Raw genomic sequence first — 18,746 nt, forward strand, 5'->3', positions numbered from 1 at the left:
TCTATCATGACTTCTGCTAGACTTTCCGCTAAATCCTTTGAATTGGTGACATGATGATCAGTTCCTCCCACCAAAGGCGACAGAATGTCCGCTAAGGCTCTCGATGTTTGATAGCCTATGGTCCCTAAATCACTGAATAGATTCATCAGGTTTGTAGATAAACAGATTAAATAAATTTCGTATGCACAAAACCAGAAATTTACTCACGATTGACGGTTTCGTCTATCATGGTCGATAGACATCTTCAGAATGATGATGGTAGATCCTCACCACTTCCGGTTTGCCGGATCCCGACTGTAGATGGTGTTTCAGCCAGGAGAGGATCGTATACGTGACTTAAGTAGTGGGCCCCTCGTCTCTATTCATGACGTTGGTTCCCTTCTCCTGATCCAGATGGATTCTCTGATGTGTCTAGAGTTAGAGTCACACTCCTTACAAAGGATCTTTGCATTATCCCAGTTAATAATGTGATTGTGTTGCACAGCATGATCTGCTATGGCTGATTTTGACTGTTCACTTGACGATTGTTTGCGAGCTTGGGATAATGCAAAGATCTTTTGTAAGGAGTGTGACTCTAACTCTAGACACATCAGAGAATCCATCTGGATCAGGAGAAGGGGATTTATTTATTTAACCTATGGTCCCTGTATAGTCTACTATCGGTCTCACTTTATTACCGGGTTTGTGTATTTTTGGCGTGCCATAGATTCGCGGTATATTCTCCGCCGTAGGAAACAGAAGATCATACTGATATTTTTCAATCTTCTTTTCTTTTTTCAATTTGGTAAGTATGGCTACCAGTTTTCTTCAAGCGTTGAGTGGGATCAGAAGGCAACAGTTCGTATGTGCGTTCATATTCAGCTGTATCCATAAGCATCGTAGCTTTGCCTTTGTCTGCTGGCAGGACGAGTATGGATTCTTCCTTCTTAAGATCTTGAATAGCACGCCTTTCCTCTGCTGAAATGTTTTCGGGGGGGGGGGGAGCATTACGTAAAACACCAGCGATTTCGGATCTGAGAACCGTGGCTTCATTGTGGAAAGCTTATGACACGCTTGTTGGTAATCAGAAGTTGGTGAGAAAAACATCACTCTGAAGATGATCATCGTCCAAGATGGTCGAAACTGTCAGGTCAGTAAATAACTTTTGACAAGATTAAATGTATATTGTGAGTTTCTACAAACCTAATGAACCTCTTCAAGAATAGATATCCCACTCTTTCTTATACAATATGTAAATTGATTCATACTCATTTGATAAATAAAATACAGAAACTGACCTAAACTTCATTTTCAAAAATAAACTAGCATAAATTGACTAAGATCATATTGATCGCGTTATAAAAATAAAAACAAATATATTCTTGTTGAGCTAGCATTTGCCTGTGGTCTACATTACACGAAAAAGGCATTAATGGGAATATTCCATTTGTTTTAGGTTGATTAGTAGGCCTATTGCGATAGTGAAAGCATCGTAGTGGTATTCGTAGGTAACATTGGGTTATGATGTCACATTTACTATCACACGTCCTGGATTTATTTTTCAAGATTAGTAATGGCACTTTCGGTTCCTATAAGGCCAACATGCCTTCAATCAATGTGCAAAAGGACAAAATTTTTATTTTGAACTTTTATTTTTGGCCCGTGTACACTTTTGGTTAGATTCGACCATTTACTCATTCATTACATTGCGTACGACAACAAGATTACAAGAAAGCAGTTCAACAATTAAATATAAATGAACCCAACATCCTATGAATTGAATATGATTTAACTCTAGTATAATTCACTGGACTAAATTAATATGCCCATACAATCAGGTAGGCTGTCTCCACAAACTTAAAGGAACACTCCGGCAATCACAACATTATGCCTTATATGTTAGAAAATTAATTATCAAGCACGAATCACGTGGTTTTATTTTAAACAAACTCATATTGACCATAAAAACGAATTAATACAGCCGTCTCTCAACACGCGTTAATCAAAATTCCCGGGCGCCGAAATTGTCCCAGTAATACAATGAAGGCTGCCAACAATTGAGCACAAATAATCATGACATCATTGCACTAGACAATTTCGGCGGCGGGAATTTTGAATATCGCGTGTTGAGAGCCGACTGTTTTTATTCGTTTTTATGGTCGTAATGTGCCCTGAGTAATTTAATTATTTATAAATAAATAATAAATAAACTTTGGATTTATAAAGCGCCTTTCTCCAGATCTTAGAGGACTCAAAGCGCTGTAATTTCGCTGCAATGGTGAATCATCACAATCAGATCGCATCAACTAGGTTGCTGCCGAACGGCGCACAACTATCCGCATTTAGATTGTAACATCCGCCAATTATCTGTGCAGCTCCCCAAATTCCATTGGGTGAAGTAAGTTTTTGATAACCAAACAACTAATCACCGATTTTTGCGATACAGGAGGAAACCGGAGATCCCGGAGAAAACCTGCGAGAGCGAGCATGGGATCGGGATAAACCAAGTGCACATGAGTCCTTGGGCCGCGCCGGGCTTGAACCCGGGACCTCAGTGGTGCATAGCGAGGGAACTACCGCTGCGCTAACTCGCCCTCCCTTTGTAACTTTGTTTACAAGCTGAAAGTATTTCATGAGATCGGAAACCCCCTTGCACTTGCAAGAGTTTGTGTTTTATGGCATGTTCTAGGGGAATTCACTTTCATTCATCAGGTGATCAAAACAAACTGAATCAGAGTTATTAATATCATAGGGGATTTTCCATATTACTCAATATTCAGTGCATAGTTGCACCATCAGCGGAAAATCCCTTGGATTGTGAAATGGAGATCATTTTGGAAAGTCTCCCCAGGATGTAAATGTGACAGAATGGTCTAGATTAATAGGTTGTGAGTATAAAATGTGAGAGCTGGAGTTTGCTGAATGTCATGGGAGATTGTAAACTCCACATGTGTGTGATGGTCTTCGTGCTTCAAAAAAGAAGTACATTAAGTACATTAACCAGTTTATATAGCCGATAATTGAGCTATTTTAATACAGCAACGACGGAGATTGCGAGCACACAAATGTGCTCTTCCTCATCAAAGGATTAAAGTTCTTCTGTCGAATTGCTTGAGTTTGCTGGGTTTATGAAAACCACACTTCTGTCATATACAGCGGAGCAGTATTAAAGAAGCCTGTTCCCTGAAGAAAGAGTGATTGGTGAAAGAAACACCACTTTTGGAGAAAGCAGCGCAAGGAGATATATTCTTGGTGAAAGCAGCGCAAGATAAGTGATTGGAGAAAGCAGTATCATTTTCGTGTGGGGATTTCATACGCAAGGATATTTATAAACGCAAGTGAACAATGGACTTCGCTGATTTTCGCAGGACAAGTAAATAAGGATATATTACACAGTCATCCAGAACATTGCAAGAACTCTAGGATCACCAATAAGAAGACCGCTGGTTAAGTACTGATAGAATAAAACTGATTGTGTGAAAAGGTGATTTTGGGCTTGAGTCAACTACGACTCGTAACATGGTCAATATGAGTTTGTTTTAAATAAAACCACGCGATTCGTGCTTGATAATTATTTTCCCAACATATAAGGCATAATGTTGTGATTGCCGGCGACATCCTTTAAGTCTTACCTCTGGTGACGGTCACAAAAAAAGAACCACTTGCTCTGTTATTAGATGGATCTTGAAAAGTGTACGTCACTTCTGTTCTTCCTACAGCAAATAACTGCCCAGTTTGATGACTCTGACTGAGGAAGTTGGCTGTCCCAGAATTATCTCTTGCTGTACATGGCAGCCATTTTATATCGGCGGTACCAGCAGGATGACAAGTAGTGGTGGAAATGTCACCACCTGGACACACCACAATAGGTGGTTCTCCATCGACTAGATTGAAAAGAACGAAGCCATAATTAATGCTTAAAATTTAAATTTAAATTTTTTTTTTAAAAGTGTAAAAAATCCTTTTTAGCTTATTTTGGCACCTTCTGTCAATATCTATTGTTAAATTAGTTTTTATTCGTTCAATGGAAAGAATATTTCCATTATTTCCATTCTAGTGAAATATGAACTGTTCATATTTCACCTGCATGAAAATATTCTTACCATACTCATAAACATTCAATAATTTGTATACTATATAAAACGATGTTTTGAAACTCTCTATTACAGAAGTGTTTTCACATACCGTTCTATTTAAAATAGCACTATATTTTGAAACATTTTACTTGAAAAAATACGGAATAACCCCAAATCAAGATTTCAATATTATATTAAAGGAGTATTTCGTGATCCTAGCATTCTCTTTTTATGACATTTTTCAGTACATATCCACGAAAAAAGCATATTCCCAAAATTTCAGTTGATTCCGATTTTGCGTTTACGAATTATGCATGATTATTTGTATTACACTGCTCCATAGACAATACGTTGTAATTTCGTTCTGGTGCACCAGAACGAAATTCAAATTTCGCGATATCTTTGCTAAACGAATTAATCTGCAAGAAATATTTTGTACATAAACATTATGTAGCCGGAGTATTCCAGTGATATAAAAATCTCAACTTTTTTTGAGAAAAGTGGGTGGATGAGGCTGTGGATCACGAAATGCCCTTTTAATGTACGCTAATTTTCTTTAAAAAAGTCAAAATTCGTAAATAGCACAAAAAAACAACAAACAAATGACCACCCCTGTCAAATAAATTCCCTATGGCACGTGATTGGCTAGTATCATTTTGTAATAATTTTCATTTTTAATAGCAACACAATTTAATTCCAACAACTTACAACCAGTACTAGGGGATATTCCCGTCAAAAGAACAACAGCAAAGAACAACATCATCCTGGTTACCGTAGGCAGTTCAATTGTCCTATTCAAAGAAAAGAAAGAAAATTATTGGTCAGAATATGTCTACTTCTCTGTACCTATATGACTCCCGTAAAGGTTTTTCTGATTTTGTTGAAATTTATATCAAAATATATTAGAGCAATGTACACTTGTGCTTTAAATTGATATGTAAAACTTTTGTCAAATATGTATCTAAACCAAATTTTTAAATTACAAAAGTGCTCAGAGGTTACTAAATTAAGGGGATGCTAACCGAATATGTAGGGACAGAGATATGGGAAGAGGTCCGATTTTAGAAGCTAGAGGAAAAACCAGAGCACCCGGGAGAAAAACCTGCGAAAGCGAGCATGGATGTCACCCTGTATAAAACTTTGTTGACTTTTTCCCGCCAAAAGCTACTTCGGATCAATTAGCCCATAGACTAGATTTATTCCATCACTGAGCCAAATTTTAGACTTTTCGCCAAAAGTGCGCAATACTTCCTTTGTTTTATTATTATCTAAAAGTTAATTAGCAAGATAATAAGTGATGATGACACCCGTGTTGACCTGTTGACGTAATGTAAGTTATGTTATGTGGATGATGTGAAGTTGTAATAAATTTTTTTATTATAACGGGGCCGATGCATAAATTGATGCTTGCACTAAATTATTTCTTGGCCTTCTTTGGTTTATGTCCTATCGGTTTACGATATACTGCAGTGTTCAAAATCGGTAAAATTCAAGTATCATGTTTCTAGTCTTATTTTCTCAAATATCAGTATGTGTGTATAAAATTCTAAATTTGGTATTAAATCTTTAATTTGTTATAGTAGGCCTATTTTCAAAATCATAAACCTTCCAAATTGATCCTTCCCATTAATCATTGGCAGTTAATGGTACAATCTTTCAAGTTGTCAATGCAGGTTAAAGGCTAATGGTAGAAAGTTTCTTATTCTTTGCCAATAACTTGCTGATAATTAAACTAAGTAGTGCTCTTTTTACCTTTCAGGATGCACACATAGTTTACCACTTTACACATTTGCATAGGTAAATAGGTTTTGGTAATTAGTTATGCAAATATTCAAATTAAATTGACAGATGCGTGATAACAATATACGGTCTTTGCAAAAACTTTGATAATTCTAAAATTAGAAATCGCTGAAAGTGTACCGTACACTTGTATAAAGTTCATTCATGCAAATAAAACATCTTTTCAAAAGGGCTGAAGTGCTGGAGGTAACTACACTCTGAATTTTGCAACGGATAATGTAGTTGTGAAAAATGGTTGAACCGTTTGTTGCACTGTCTTGATGCTACGTACTTTGAATAAACCTGTGTACATACAGTGCCTATGACAATATCCAATAAAACAGTCAGAGGTGTCAATTGTCTTTTGGAAAAGGGCCCGTAATTGGTAAAAGTAATTTCTTGGCTATTTATATTGCACTAGCACATAATTGTCCCGAAAATACAAGCACATACTTTCGGGACAACTATGTGTTAGTGCATTAACACCCAACACATAGAAAAGACAGGGTGTAATTTGTATAAAGAGCAAATAAATTGTCTTTTAACAATTACGAGCCCTTTACCAAAAGACTAATTTTGACCCATATGGCCATTTAATGGTAATTATATCATATAAGTACTGCTCTGCATGTACACAAGTTTATTCAAAGTACGTGGCATCAAGATAGTGCAACAAACGGTTCAACCACTTGTTCACAACTACATTAACCGTTGCAAAATTTTGAGTGTATGACCTTGATGATTAAGATAAATTGTAATTTGATATGCGCGTATTATGAAATGTGCATCGAAAGATGTCTTGTGCTTAGGCCTAATATTGTTTATCTGTAGTTTTTGTTAAGTTCTACTAGGGTACCAAACCCCGGGGGGGGGGGGCACTCAACTTTGGAAGTGACGGTATGTGCCTGTCAATAGGCCCCTCTTTTGAAGTCGACTATACCCGATGACCCCTTTTTTAAAAGCCATACCCGATGACCCCCTTTTTTTAGTTACCGCTACCCAATGACCCCCTTTTTTGGTTGCGGCTACTCAATGACCCCCTTTTTTTAGAATAGCATCATCAAAATGCAACAAAAAATGTCGAAACTGTCAAATTTTGCTCCATTTTTTCAAAATTATGCCGAAATTTTCAAAATTTTGCTCCATTTTTTCAAAATTTTCTACCTGATGACCCTTTTTTTAAATTCTTATACTCGATGACCACCTTTTTTCAAAATATTGTACCCAATGACCCCCTTTTTTATTTTGTTTGTACCCAATGACCCCTTTTTAAAATAACGCTTTGTACCCGATAGGCCCCCCCTTCGCGGCCCCGGTGGGCACCAACCCGGCACTTCCAAAGTTGGGGGCCCCCCCCCCACCAAACCCGGGGTACCAAATTAACTTTTTGTTGCAAAGGAACCGTTTGAGAATAAGCGTTTAAAAGATTAAGTATCTGGTATCGTGCAGGCCATTGCCATTACAACTCAAAACTTGTATTTGTCGTATCATTTTCAAACCCACTCGGGTAATTTCGTAAATACGTTTTGGTGAGGTCTGCATGTATGCCTAGGTCTTAAGGGGCTGTGTAATACTCATGAGCCCTGGGTAGGGTAAAATTGGAGGGGGGAAGAAATTTGTGGCGAGTCGAAAGGGGGGGGGGGCAAGCAATTTTTGGCAAGCCGAGAGGGGGGCAAGCGATTTTTGGCACACATTCGTGGGGCGCCTTGTAAATAAAACGCTCTAAAAAGGCTTAGGAAAGGTTATATTTAGATGCCCCCCCTCCTTTAGACCTGCCCCAAAAATGTCTTACCCTCTCGATTTTACCCTCCCCAGGTCTCATAAATATTGCATAGTCCCTAAGGTGAATGATCGAGTCAGATTGAGTAGGCCTTATGGTTTAGCGATTTGGAAGCAAGCTGTGGGTGTTTTAATTTTTGGGGCATTTTGTTCTACCTGTGCCCTGATTTTTGCCAGGGTTCACATTTTCAATGCTGTTCTTTTGTTCATTCAACTCAAAACAAGTTTTACAGTAAATCTGGTCAACCGAGAAGTTCAGCCTTTTTGTTTTGATGTGTTTTACATGTACAGTGTATATGCAAGAAAATTAAGAGTATATAGTAAGAGTGGTATGTTTAAATAATTTACGAAAGTGTCTGTCTGTCTGTTTGTTTGTTTGTTTGTTTGTTTGTTTGTTTGTTTACCCAGGTTGGTCCGTTCAAATGTTTGTGGATAAATCTGCATCTAGAAGATATGAACCCATCCCAAAAAAGTATCCAGTTTGATTTTGGTCCATAAGATGGGGTCTTGAATCAAAACCTGCCAAAAATGTGTAGATAAATTTATTTGTCCAAATCATTGTAGAATTGATGACACAATGACCTTTTAAATGCACCTAACCAGGATTTTAAAGTTGCAGTAATTCCTATTGATGTGGTTTTCCTGCTTCTCAAGATTCTTCATAAAGGTACACAATAACAGAGACGGGCAAAGGTTGTTTGACTTCGCATCATGTGTTTTTATTGAATACAGGTACTCTTAATTTTCTTCCTTCCTCAATGTTTTACCCTTCACTCTTCACAGTCAATATCTGGTATGTCCTCCTGCTGCACCAATGACTGCCAAACATCTGCGGCGCATGCTCGCATCTCACCTGTGAACTTCCTGTTCTCGTCTACTTTGTTTGCTATCGAAGCGTCTTGATTGGCTGAGGTCACCCTTGGCCGTCCGACTCTGGGAAGACCATAAGTCAGCACTTTATGGGGCTTTAGGGGGGGCTGATGCAAAAAAAATCATCGCGAACATTTTTCGGGGCCCCCCTTTTCAGATCTTAAAAATTTCAGGACCCCATTTTGACATGAAAATTATGAGTCAATCCCACATAAAAGCATATAAACTCAATTTTCCGGGAAAATTTGTGGTCAATATTTTCAGGGCCCCCCTTAGGAGGGTCAAAACTTTTAAGCCCCCCATTTTGCATCAGGCCCCCCTAACAAGTGTTTGTGAACAGTCCCTTACTATACTCCTGGCTGTCTCGCCGCCTCACTGACTGACATTCCAGCATCTAACCATGCTCATGCCATTGAACCGCCATCGCTCATTTTCAGAGGTTTCCAAAGTTTCTCTAAAAAGTATGACTTTGACTTGGAAGGCACCTGATGATAGGAATTCATACCCCTCGTGCTTTAATTTCACTTATTGATTATTTTCACCTTACAATATCGAAACAAAAACAAATCAGGTGCAAGATACCAAGTATAATTCCATTTATTTTGCAGGAGCATCTATTTAATATTGTATTGATATTGTATTGATGAAGAAAGTAAAAAATGTGGAAATTAGGGACAAAACAAAATAATGCCAAAGATATCATTGAAAGGATTAAAGAGGCAAAGTGTAAATGGGCGGGACACATAGCTCGTAGAGACGACAATAGATGGACAAAAAGGTTAACGGAATAGCAGCCAAGAACAGGAAAGAGAAGAAGGGGAAGACAAAACCGAAGATGGCGTGATGATCTCACATCCTATCTGGGTACAACCTGGGCAAGCACAGAACAGAAATAAATAGAAGCTACTTGAGGAGGGTTACATCCGACAGTGGGTGACACAGCCTGTGAGGTGAGGTGAGGTGAGGTGATGAAGATTATTGAGTAGCAGGACAAAATCAAAAGGATTTATTGCAACTTTTAAAATTGAGGCGATTGCATTCAAAAGGTCATTTGTCATCAATTCTGAATCGATTTGGACAAATGATGCATCAAACTGTGCGGAATAAAATGATCTGTAACAAATTTATCTGTGGCACCGGGTCAAAGATTCACAATGGAGCCCCCCCATTCTTGAAATATATTGAATAACGAATATTTTACGTCGAATATCTGGACGAGTCTATTCACTTCAATAATGCCCACTTTTATCTCGCTCGATACAATTTGTACCATTTTCATTAGGCTAACGAGCTTGCAGGATGGAGGATGTGAGGACACGATACCACACAGTGTCATCGCCCCGATATCTCTATGGTAGAAATCGCCATGGTAGGTTAAATCCACAGCCGCGAAAGGTCATTTTATTCCGACCTTATGAGACGCATATAATTAGCCAAGTGACCTGACTAAGGCTACTGACAATAGCCGGGGTAATTGATTTCTCGCTGTGTGAGTAAGCTTGTATACGACATTGCGGTCAATGGTCATACTGCCTACACTGGACAGTAGTGAGTCACACCACTCTTCGCCATACATACATTCTCCCAGCCACATTTCCCTAACATAATATGAAAATTTTGTCAGAGGCGCCGGCGGGGTTCGAACCCACGCTGCACTCAGCCGCTATAATGTACTCCTATACGATATTAACATAACACCAGCGCCTTAGACCGCTCGGCTATCAGACTTGATAGTGTCATGATGAAAATTTTAAAATATAATCACAACTTCATTACTTCAACATACAAAGTGACAAGCAAAGACAGAAAACGCACCATATTTTGGAATTTTATTTGTTTAAAAACATTAATGTGTTTAATAGCGCTCAATTGTTGATAACTACGTGTTATAAATGAGGCTATACACGCACAATAGTCGGGACAATAGTATATCGATTTTGATTCACACGTGCGCTACGAACTCGCCGTATACATAGATTATCAATGTGGCGTGGCGTGGCCTACCATTTTTCTTGTAGCTTCTTTTATACACGTCGATGCTTTCATCAATTATACAATTAACCCACATTAGACCCATAATTTTATTTCAGGAAATAAAAGATTAGATTACCATAAAAACGAAACAGTAATCATTTGTTGGGTCTAATGTCATTTATACATGGAATTTTCAACGTTTTTTCTATTGCCATTCTCGCTCAATTAGAAAAATATTTTGGCGTATATAAAATTGAAATAAAATTCTCTGTCTTTCAAACGACATCAAATGTGCCACAATTGGGTATCACGAATCGTTATATATGATGTGCAGTTAATATTCATATTTTCTTTTATACAGAGGATGCTTCAGTTTTGACAGGAAAAATATTTTCTTGAAAACCCTCTCACTCGGTTATTTTAAAAAGGTAACCACGCTTCCCTAGAATGTGCAATAAATTAGCATTAAAATTTTTCTTATTCTAACAGCAAGCGTTTCTAGAATGCATTATGGCGAAATGTGGTGTGGTAGTGAGTGCAGATTATAGCCTGCGCGTTGTAGTCCAGGACCAACGCAATATAAAATTAGCGAATTTGGTCAGATTTTGAGTTCAAGACTCACGGCCGTTTCTCAAAGCGCAAACTAACGACTATCATATCTGTTCAACACGTATTTTCAAGTGTATGAGACCAGATCTGGTTTCTTGAGACGAAATCATTTACGGGAGATATTCATCATTTTCTAACCCGGTATCCGAAGATTTTCGTCTGATATCAAAATCGTGCATAGCAATTCACGTGTATCGATCCCGTGTATTCATTTTAATGTCTCTGCTGCACCAAATAATTATTATCCAGGCGATGTCGGCGTGTACCATAGAGAGTCTATATGGAAAAGGTTCATAACAATTTGATAACATACTTTATTCCCCTTTTATACCGAGTTGAAAACTTAAATCCATGATTATGTAGTACCAATTTGATGTCAGTAATAATTGTAGCAACTAAATAATTATGTACTTCGTGTAATTTCATTTCATTAAGGGCTGGGGTATGAACGTTTGGACAGTATTTATTTTGGGACATTAGAGCACATCAGACATATCGAATTGAATGTCATTCTGATATCAAATAATTTTGATTTTTTGAAATTCGCAATTTAATACACATTTTATGGCAAATCATTGAAAATTGATATTTTTGATATTTAACAGTACTTGAAGTAAACTTTATAAATCTGATGATTTATACTTAAAGTGTGTATGTAGGTGGGATGAAAAGCCGACGATCAATTGAAAATTTTGACCTTTCGTATTGAAGATATGGATTTTTTCCCCAAAACACCAAAAATAGGTCTTTTTGGGAAAAAATCCATATCTTCAATATGAAAGGTCAAAATTTTCAATTGACCGTCGGCTTTTCCTCCCTGCTACATACACTTTAAGAATATATCATTAGATTTATATAATTTACTTCGAGGACTGTTATATATCAAAATTTGAAAAATATCAAATTTTTATAATTTGTCATAAAATTTGTATTATATTGTGACTTTTAAAAATGAAAATTATTTGATATCAGAAAGACATGCTTCGTATTCAGAATACAATTCGATAGGTCTGAGGTGCTCTCATGTCCCACAAAAAATACTGTCGAAACGCAATAAACGCTCATTTTGGATCCCTTAAGGTTAGCAACTATTTTAAACTGTTGCGATTTGGTAGTTCGCAGCATCTTGCGAATGGTAGTGAGCTTTGGCAAAATTTGCATTGATCGTTTCATAGCGAGTGTATAGAAGAATTCAAACAGATATACTTTTGTAGGCCCTGTGGCTCTTGAGTTATGTTGTAAAGAGGGCTGAAACAACATCACCTTTGTAAAACATACATAACTCAATAATGACAATAAATCAGCAGGCAAGATTTCAAAGTAGGCCTATATGATTTGTAGAATGATCTTTTGCAAAACATCAAAGTGTTATTTTTAAATGATATATTGATTTTGATAATAAATAGATTTTTGGCTGCTTCGACCAATGATACATCGTGTACCCTTAAAGACCCATTCAGTGATCCCAGCACAAGTGTAAAAAAATTTAAATTGTTTATAAATTGCTTAAAAGTGAAGGATAAGTCATTCAAATTATCATTTGGTATTTTTGAAATGACAAATTTGGCAAAAAACGAAGAAAACAGCAGTACTGACGAAATTGAGGCCCCATTCAAATATACGTAGCTAATTTAGATACTGATTACAGATTCGTGTAAAATGTCTTATTTTGTCTTAAATACACAGCTTTCGGCTGAACCACTGAATTTGGATGATTTTTACGATCATCCGGATGAGCAAATCACTGAATGGGCCTTTAAATCGACTAACGAGCACATTTACAGGCTCGTCCATGCCTTTTCCCATAGTAAATCAGCCAATTTTCAGAATTGCAAATAATTAAGTCTAACAGAGACAAACAAAGAGAAATTTGTATTATTTCTGGTTTGGAATGATTATTTACGACTGAAAGCAGTTATTTAAAAGTATTTAATCAGATATTAGCACTAATCAAACCTTCTGAATAATCAATTAGGTCTGATAATGAAGCAAATTTTTATCACCCTGTATGCATAGAAGGAAACATCGCACCCCATATAAAGTATACTATTTTCTGGTGGGCCTTTTCAAGCTCTGTTTGATTTGGTGGTCCTCAAATTGAGAAAATATACCAGAAAAGAAGTAGACACTCCTAAACTATACCACATGTTCATTAAAAATTGTTACACCATGTATATATCGTTATGAATTCGGCAGACGGCCGAATCCGGATTCGGCTTTTGGTAAATTCATTTTACGCATGCATTATTTTTTAATTAGAGAACAAGGGATCTATGCTTTCCCTATAGAGGGCAGCATATCGATTATTTAACGGATATCGTCGTTGACCGCACTGCGATGCACCGTTAGCTAACCCTGTATGTCGCCCTCTTTTGATTACTTATTATGCTGTTATCATCTGATCTCCGTTAAAAATTGATATGCTGCCCTCTATTATGTACATCATTGATCCCTTGTTCTCTAATTCAAATGTTATGCATGCGTAAAATGAATTTACCAAAAGCCGAATCCGGATTCGGCCGTCTGCCGAATTCATAACGATATGTGACGTGTCATGTCAAAAGGAGACACTTTTGGGCAGAATCGTAAATGGAGAAATAGACCCAAATATAACTGACATCTTGTATTTTTGAGACATTTTCAAGGTAATTCCTACTCTCAACATTGTCAATAATATTTTTAAAGGCCGATATCTCAATTTCCAATTTTATAATACCATAACTTAGGAACTCAATATCTTCGCTTACGAATGTCCTATTACATTGGGGAAAACGGCATTGAGGAGCAAAATATCTCTCTATTTAAGATATGTAAAAACCCCAAAATTGATAACCTGCCCAAAAGTGTCTCCTTTTGACATGACCATGAATATTGATTTCAGGTTTGGGTCATTGTAATCTAAACTGAGCTCAAAAAGAAACTTATAATTTTTCACAAGGTCATATCTTGAAATCCTGTCCATCAAATTGAACCAAAATTACACACAGATTTACTTCAATACTCTACTCTTAACACCTGTCAGTAACCACGCAGTTATCCAACTGACACAACAGCAAAATGCACTGACATGGGACAGCTTCCTGGACCACATTCACAGCCCAGCCCTGTTTCATGAAAAAAGTGTATGAAAAGCAGAAAGCAGCACCGTTTTATCATCTGTGCAAGGATCTTGTGTGCATTCTCACAGATTTTTTTATCCTGGGTGCCAAATGTTGGGCTGTGAAAGTGAAGGAAGTCCGGGAAGCTGTCCCATGACAGTGCATTTTGCTGTTGTGTCAGTTGGACAACTGCTTGGTTACTGAAATGTGTTTTGAGTAGAGTATTAAGGTAATCCTGTGTGTAATTTTGATTCATTTTGATTGACAGTATTTTAAGATATGACCTTGTGATTCACAAGTTGTAAAAAATTATAAGTTTCTTTTTGAGCTCAGTTTATTATTATGCTTTTCAGCAATGTATACTTTTACGTACCTGTAATTGGTACATAAAAAGGTATAACCATTCACCTCAAAATTGATGTTTTCAGCTATGAAAACAGTACGAAAGTCACGAAAGAGAGTTTCAACTGCTGACATACACAATGGCCATTAGCAACGATGTTTACTTCTCAGAAACTTCTTAAATCTTCGGAATAGGCCTTGAATCTTTAACGGCCTTGTATAGTCCTACGTGGGGCACATTTGTATCAAATAAAAATATAAATCACGAGTTTGTTTCTACAAAGAACATACCTGTGCTTCTTCAAGTTTCTTCTACATATCCTGCAAAATCATTGACAGGCAGTGAGTGTCTTCCAAGACACAGATCTGCAAGAGACAGCTCAAGTATCGATTTTGTATATTTCCTCCGTTTAATATGAACCTATTCAAAGTAGCGAGCTCTAGGTGGGGACTGCTATGAACTGGATTTATCGAAGGTGCACCGATTTATATACGAACAGAATAGGTAAGAAATGTAAATAACAATAATGAAAACCATGACATTGACATCGTGTCGTACACACCATATATTTAACAAAATGCTTATGGTTTTGTGGTTATGGTTTTTGCCACTGCTGACTAGGTGACAACAATACATTACCAGGGTTCAGAAACCCGGGTTCTGAAGTCACCTGACAATGGTTTTCCCAGGCAGCGAGTGGCATGATAGAGCCGGTAACTTGTGAATCCGCCCGGCCGTATGGCATTTTCCATATACTCGGTTAGTTTTGTGGGGTTCATTATCGAACCCCAACGGTTTTAGGTAGTATTTATATTATTTATTAACATAGGCCTATTTGTTTGTGATATTTCAAGCGTTTTAAAATTTTAAAATATATCCATTCAATTACACGGTTGACGATGAAAATTTACTGAATTTAGAGAATGCACGGCGACCACCACCTGTGTTTTCCAGTGCGCAACCAGTGTGTGGGGGTGTGTATGTACGTGTGGGGGAGAGGAAGACATAGAAAGTGAGAGAGAGGGAGGATGAGAGAGAATGAGTGATACAACATGAACCGCAGTCTGTTCGTCAGTCTTTCAAATACTTCATCTTATACAAAATTAATTAACTAAAATGCTCGAATGACATTACATTGATGTTTTTCCGGATGCCCTCATATCAAGGGTTATTAAATTTTCGACCAGGTTTATAAGCAAGTTTAAATTGCATTTTCGTATAGATTTCACCTAAAATGCTGTTTTTTACAGGTAATTTGCGTATTCTATACCTGCAACTTTTGCAAGTGTTATACACCAGGATTTTAAAATGTATGATACTTCCAGGGTTGTAACAAATCACCAAAAATTTGCTCGAGTCACATCATTTTTAGCTGAAGTCGAGTCAAGTCAAGTCAAATCACTGTACAAAGTCACTGGGTCGAGTCAGCTGAATCACTCGAGTCAGACCAGGGCACTTCCCTGGTCAGACGCCTCACTTGACATCACTGTTCCTGATGAATTAGAATGCGTTTGGGTGCAGGTGAGACCACATCAACTTATTACTTTTCCTACAAGAGGCCGTGCAACCTTAGACCTCCTCATAACAAATATGCAGCCTCACTATCAGGCGCCGTCTGCTTACTCCAACATTGGCAAAAGCGATCATGCCTCTGTTCTTTGGAAACCCAAATCCAAGCTCTCTGATAACATCATAAAAACGAGAGTTACTCGCCCTTTCCCTGATGATAAGGTTAGAGCATTTGGGAGGTGGATCCAAGATCAAACTTGGAGTGAGGTCTATAGTTGCTCTGGTACTCAAAATAAGACTGATGCCATGTATTTAGTTCTTTGTGAAGGTATTAATTTATATTTTCCCAACAAAACTGTCAGAATACATCAAAATGACAAGCCTTGGATCACCCCAAGAATAAAATCTCTCATAAGAAAGCGTCAAATTGCTTTTGCAGCTAAGTCAACTCAGTGGCCCAAGCTGAGGAATCAGGTTATTAGAGCAATTGACAAGGCCAATCTGTCATACTATGCTGATAAGGTCCGTAAACTTCAGACTGAGGACCCTCGTAAATGATATCAATCGCTTAAGGTCATGCTTAATAAAAACAATAGTGAACTCAATATGCATATAAAAGACATTGATGAGAGCGATCACAAAGCCATGGCCAATGCAATCAACACAAAATTTGTTGGTGTTTCTAGTCATGTTCAGCCGCTTGACACATCTGCTCTCCCCGCTTTCCTCCCTGTTAAAGACTGCGTGCCTATCCTGAATTCCTGGGAGGTCTATCATGAGTTGCAGAAAGTTAAGGCGTCCAAATCTTGTGGCCCTGACTGCATCCCACCCAAGATCATAAGGGAGTTTGCGTATGAGTTAAGCGGTCCCATGACTGAAATACTTAACTCCTCTTTTGCTGAAGGCATTGTCCCCCATCAGTGGAGGTATGCAATTGTTATCCCGGTTCCAAAAAAAATATCCCCCTTGTATTGACAAACTTAGGCCCATATCATTAACTGATATATTTGCTAAAATTGCTGAGGGTTTCATCTCAAGATGGATTCTTGAGGATATTGCTGACAATATTGACATTAACCAGTTTGGTAACATCAGTGGCATCTCTACATCTCATTATCTGATTAATCTCATTCATACAATGCTCCTTGGTTCAGATTCACCTCAAAATATAGGCACTGTGGTCCTTACTGACTTCTCCAAGGCCTTTGACCTTGTTAATCATAATATTGCGATTGACAAGTTATTGGCCTTGGGTGTCAGGGGGGCTATAGTGCCTTAGCGTCATCAATTTTCTCAGTGACCGTCGTCAATGTGTCAGATATAATAAAACATTGCCCGATTATGCTCAGTTACATGCAGGTGTTCCTCAGGGCACCCAAAATTGGTCCTATCACCTTCCAGGCGGTCATCAATGATGCGGCTCAGGGCTGCTGCTCTCATTACTGGAAATATGTTGATGATCTTACTTTTGCGGAGAACCGCAACTGTAATGAGGGCAGCAGTCTTCAGGCTGATCTTGATGAGTTCCTGGATTGGTCCTTGAGAAATCAACTTAAATTAAATCCTGACAAATGCCAAGCTATTTACATATGTTACATGAGAAATACACCTCCACGCACTGGCCTTAAAATTGGTAACACTTCTCTGAAGTATGTTCATCATGCCAAAGTTCTGGGTATTTACATCCAGGCGGATCTCAAATGGGATACTCAAGTTAATCATATATATTAGTAAGTTAAAACGTTTTGGTTTCAACACCACTGAATTGATCACCATTTATTCTTGTTATGTTCGCCCTCTCCTGGAATATGCCGATCTGGCATTCTTCTCTTACAGCTAAACAAGCATTGATGATTGAACGTATCCAGAAGAGGGCCTGCAAGATTATATTAGGTTATAACAAGTTCATTTCTTACAAACATGCTCTCAGTACTTGCAACTTGGACCCCCTTTCCACTAGGAGGGAAAGTCATTGCCTTACTTTTGCTCAGTCGCTTCCATCATGTGAACGCACTAGCGGGCTTCGCCCTCGTAGAAGGAAGGAGGTCCATGGTAGGAGTCTCAGGAATGAGGATGAGTTTTCCAGGCTGACAATGCGGACTGAAAGATTCGCCAACAGCCCAGTGCCCGACTATATCCATCTTCTTCCATCCTCTTCTTTCTCCTCAGACTCCATCCAAAGTTGTTTTTATTTTTATTTTTTTGATTGCTCACATTTTGATATGTCTCATCTAATTGGTCTGTTTTTGTATAATCTTGTATTTCTGTATATTTATATTTATATTGTATTTTTGTAAAACGGTACTCAATTCGACCTTTGGCTGATATTTTGATGCAACTTTTATTAACATGATTAATATCAACGATGATGTGACTGCATGACAATCATGGTTGCATAATGTAACCGGACTGAGCATCTCCCAATTCGCCATCGAAGTGATGATGTAACAGAATTAATTAATTAATTACCATAGCAATAGATGAATACAATTTTTGAATAGATCGCCCTGCACTACAACGTTCACGCGGTATCTATGCATTGAACCATAAATGTCACACGTGGTACCTATGCCTTGAACTGCCAAGATGCTAATTACTCGCCTGTGTAAGATTAGTAAGATTAGCATCTTTAAAAGGGCTTCATTCAGTAATGTTCAGACGACAGCACTAAACACTCAGCGACGCCGAAAAACTTAGGTGATAAAAAAACTGTATTACGGGCGGGCGGAC

The 18,746-nt window shown here is 37.8% G+C and overlaps 1 protein-coding gene across 3 annotated transcripts in view; it reads right to left on the reverse strand.

Moving 5' to 3' along the window:
* Window positions 1-15,061, reverse strand: part of LOC140135455 (hyalin-like) — a 99,053-nt gene extending 83,992 nt beyond the window's left edge. For all 3 annotated transcript variants that reach the window (XM_072156951.1, XM_072156950.1, XM_072156949.1), the window contains exons 1-3: window positions 14,798-15,061; window positions 4,764-4,846; window positions 3,612-3,863 (exon numbers count right to left, since the gene is read on the reverse strand). In XM_072156951.1, the coding sequence (XP_072013052.1) occupies window positions 3,612-3,863; window positions 4,764-4,818 (307 nt within the window). In that variant the 5' untranslated portion in view covers window positions 4,819-4,846; window positions 14,798-15,061. The remainder of the gene's footprint in view (window positions 1-3,611; window positions 3,864-4,763; window positions 4,847-14,797) is intronic.
* Between the last annotated feature and the right edge of the window lie 3,685 nt (window positions 15,062-18,746).

The sequence above is a fragment of the Amphiura filiformis genome, chromosome 16 (assembly GCF_039555335.1).
Source record: "Amphiura filiformis chromosome 16, Afil_fr2py, whole genome shotgun sequence".
NCBI lineage: Eukaryota > Metazoa > Echinodermata > Ophiuroidea > Amphilepidida > Amphiuridae > Amphiura > Amphiura filiformis.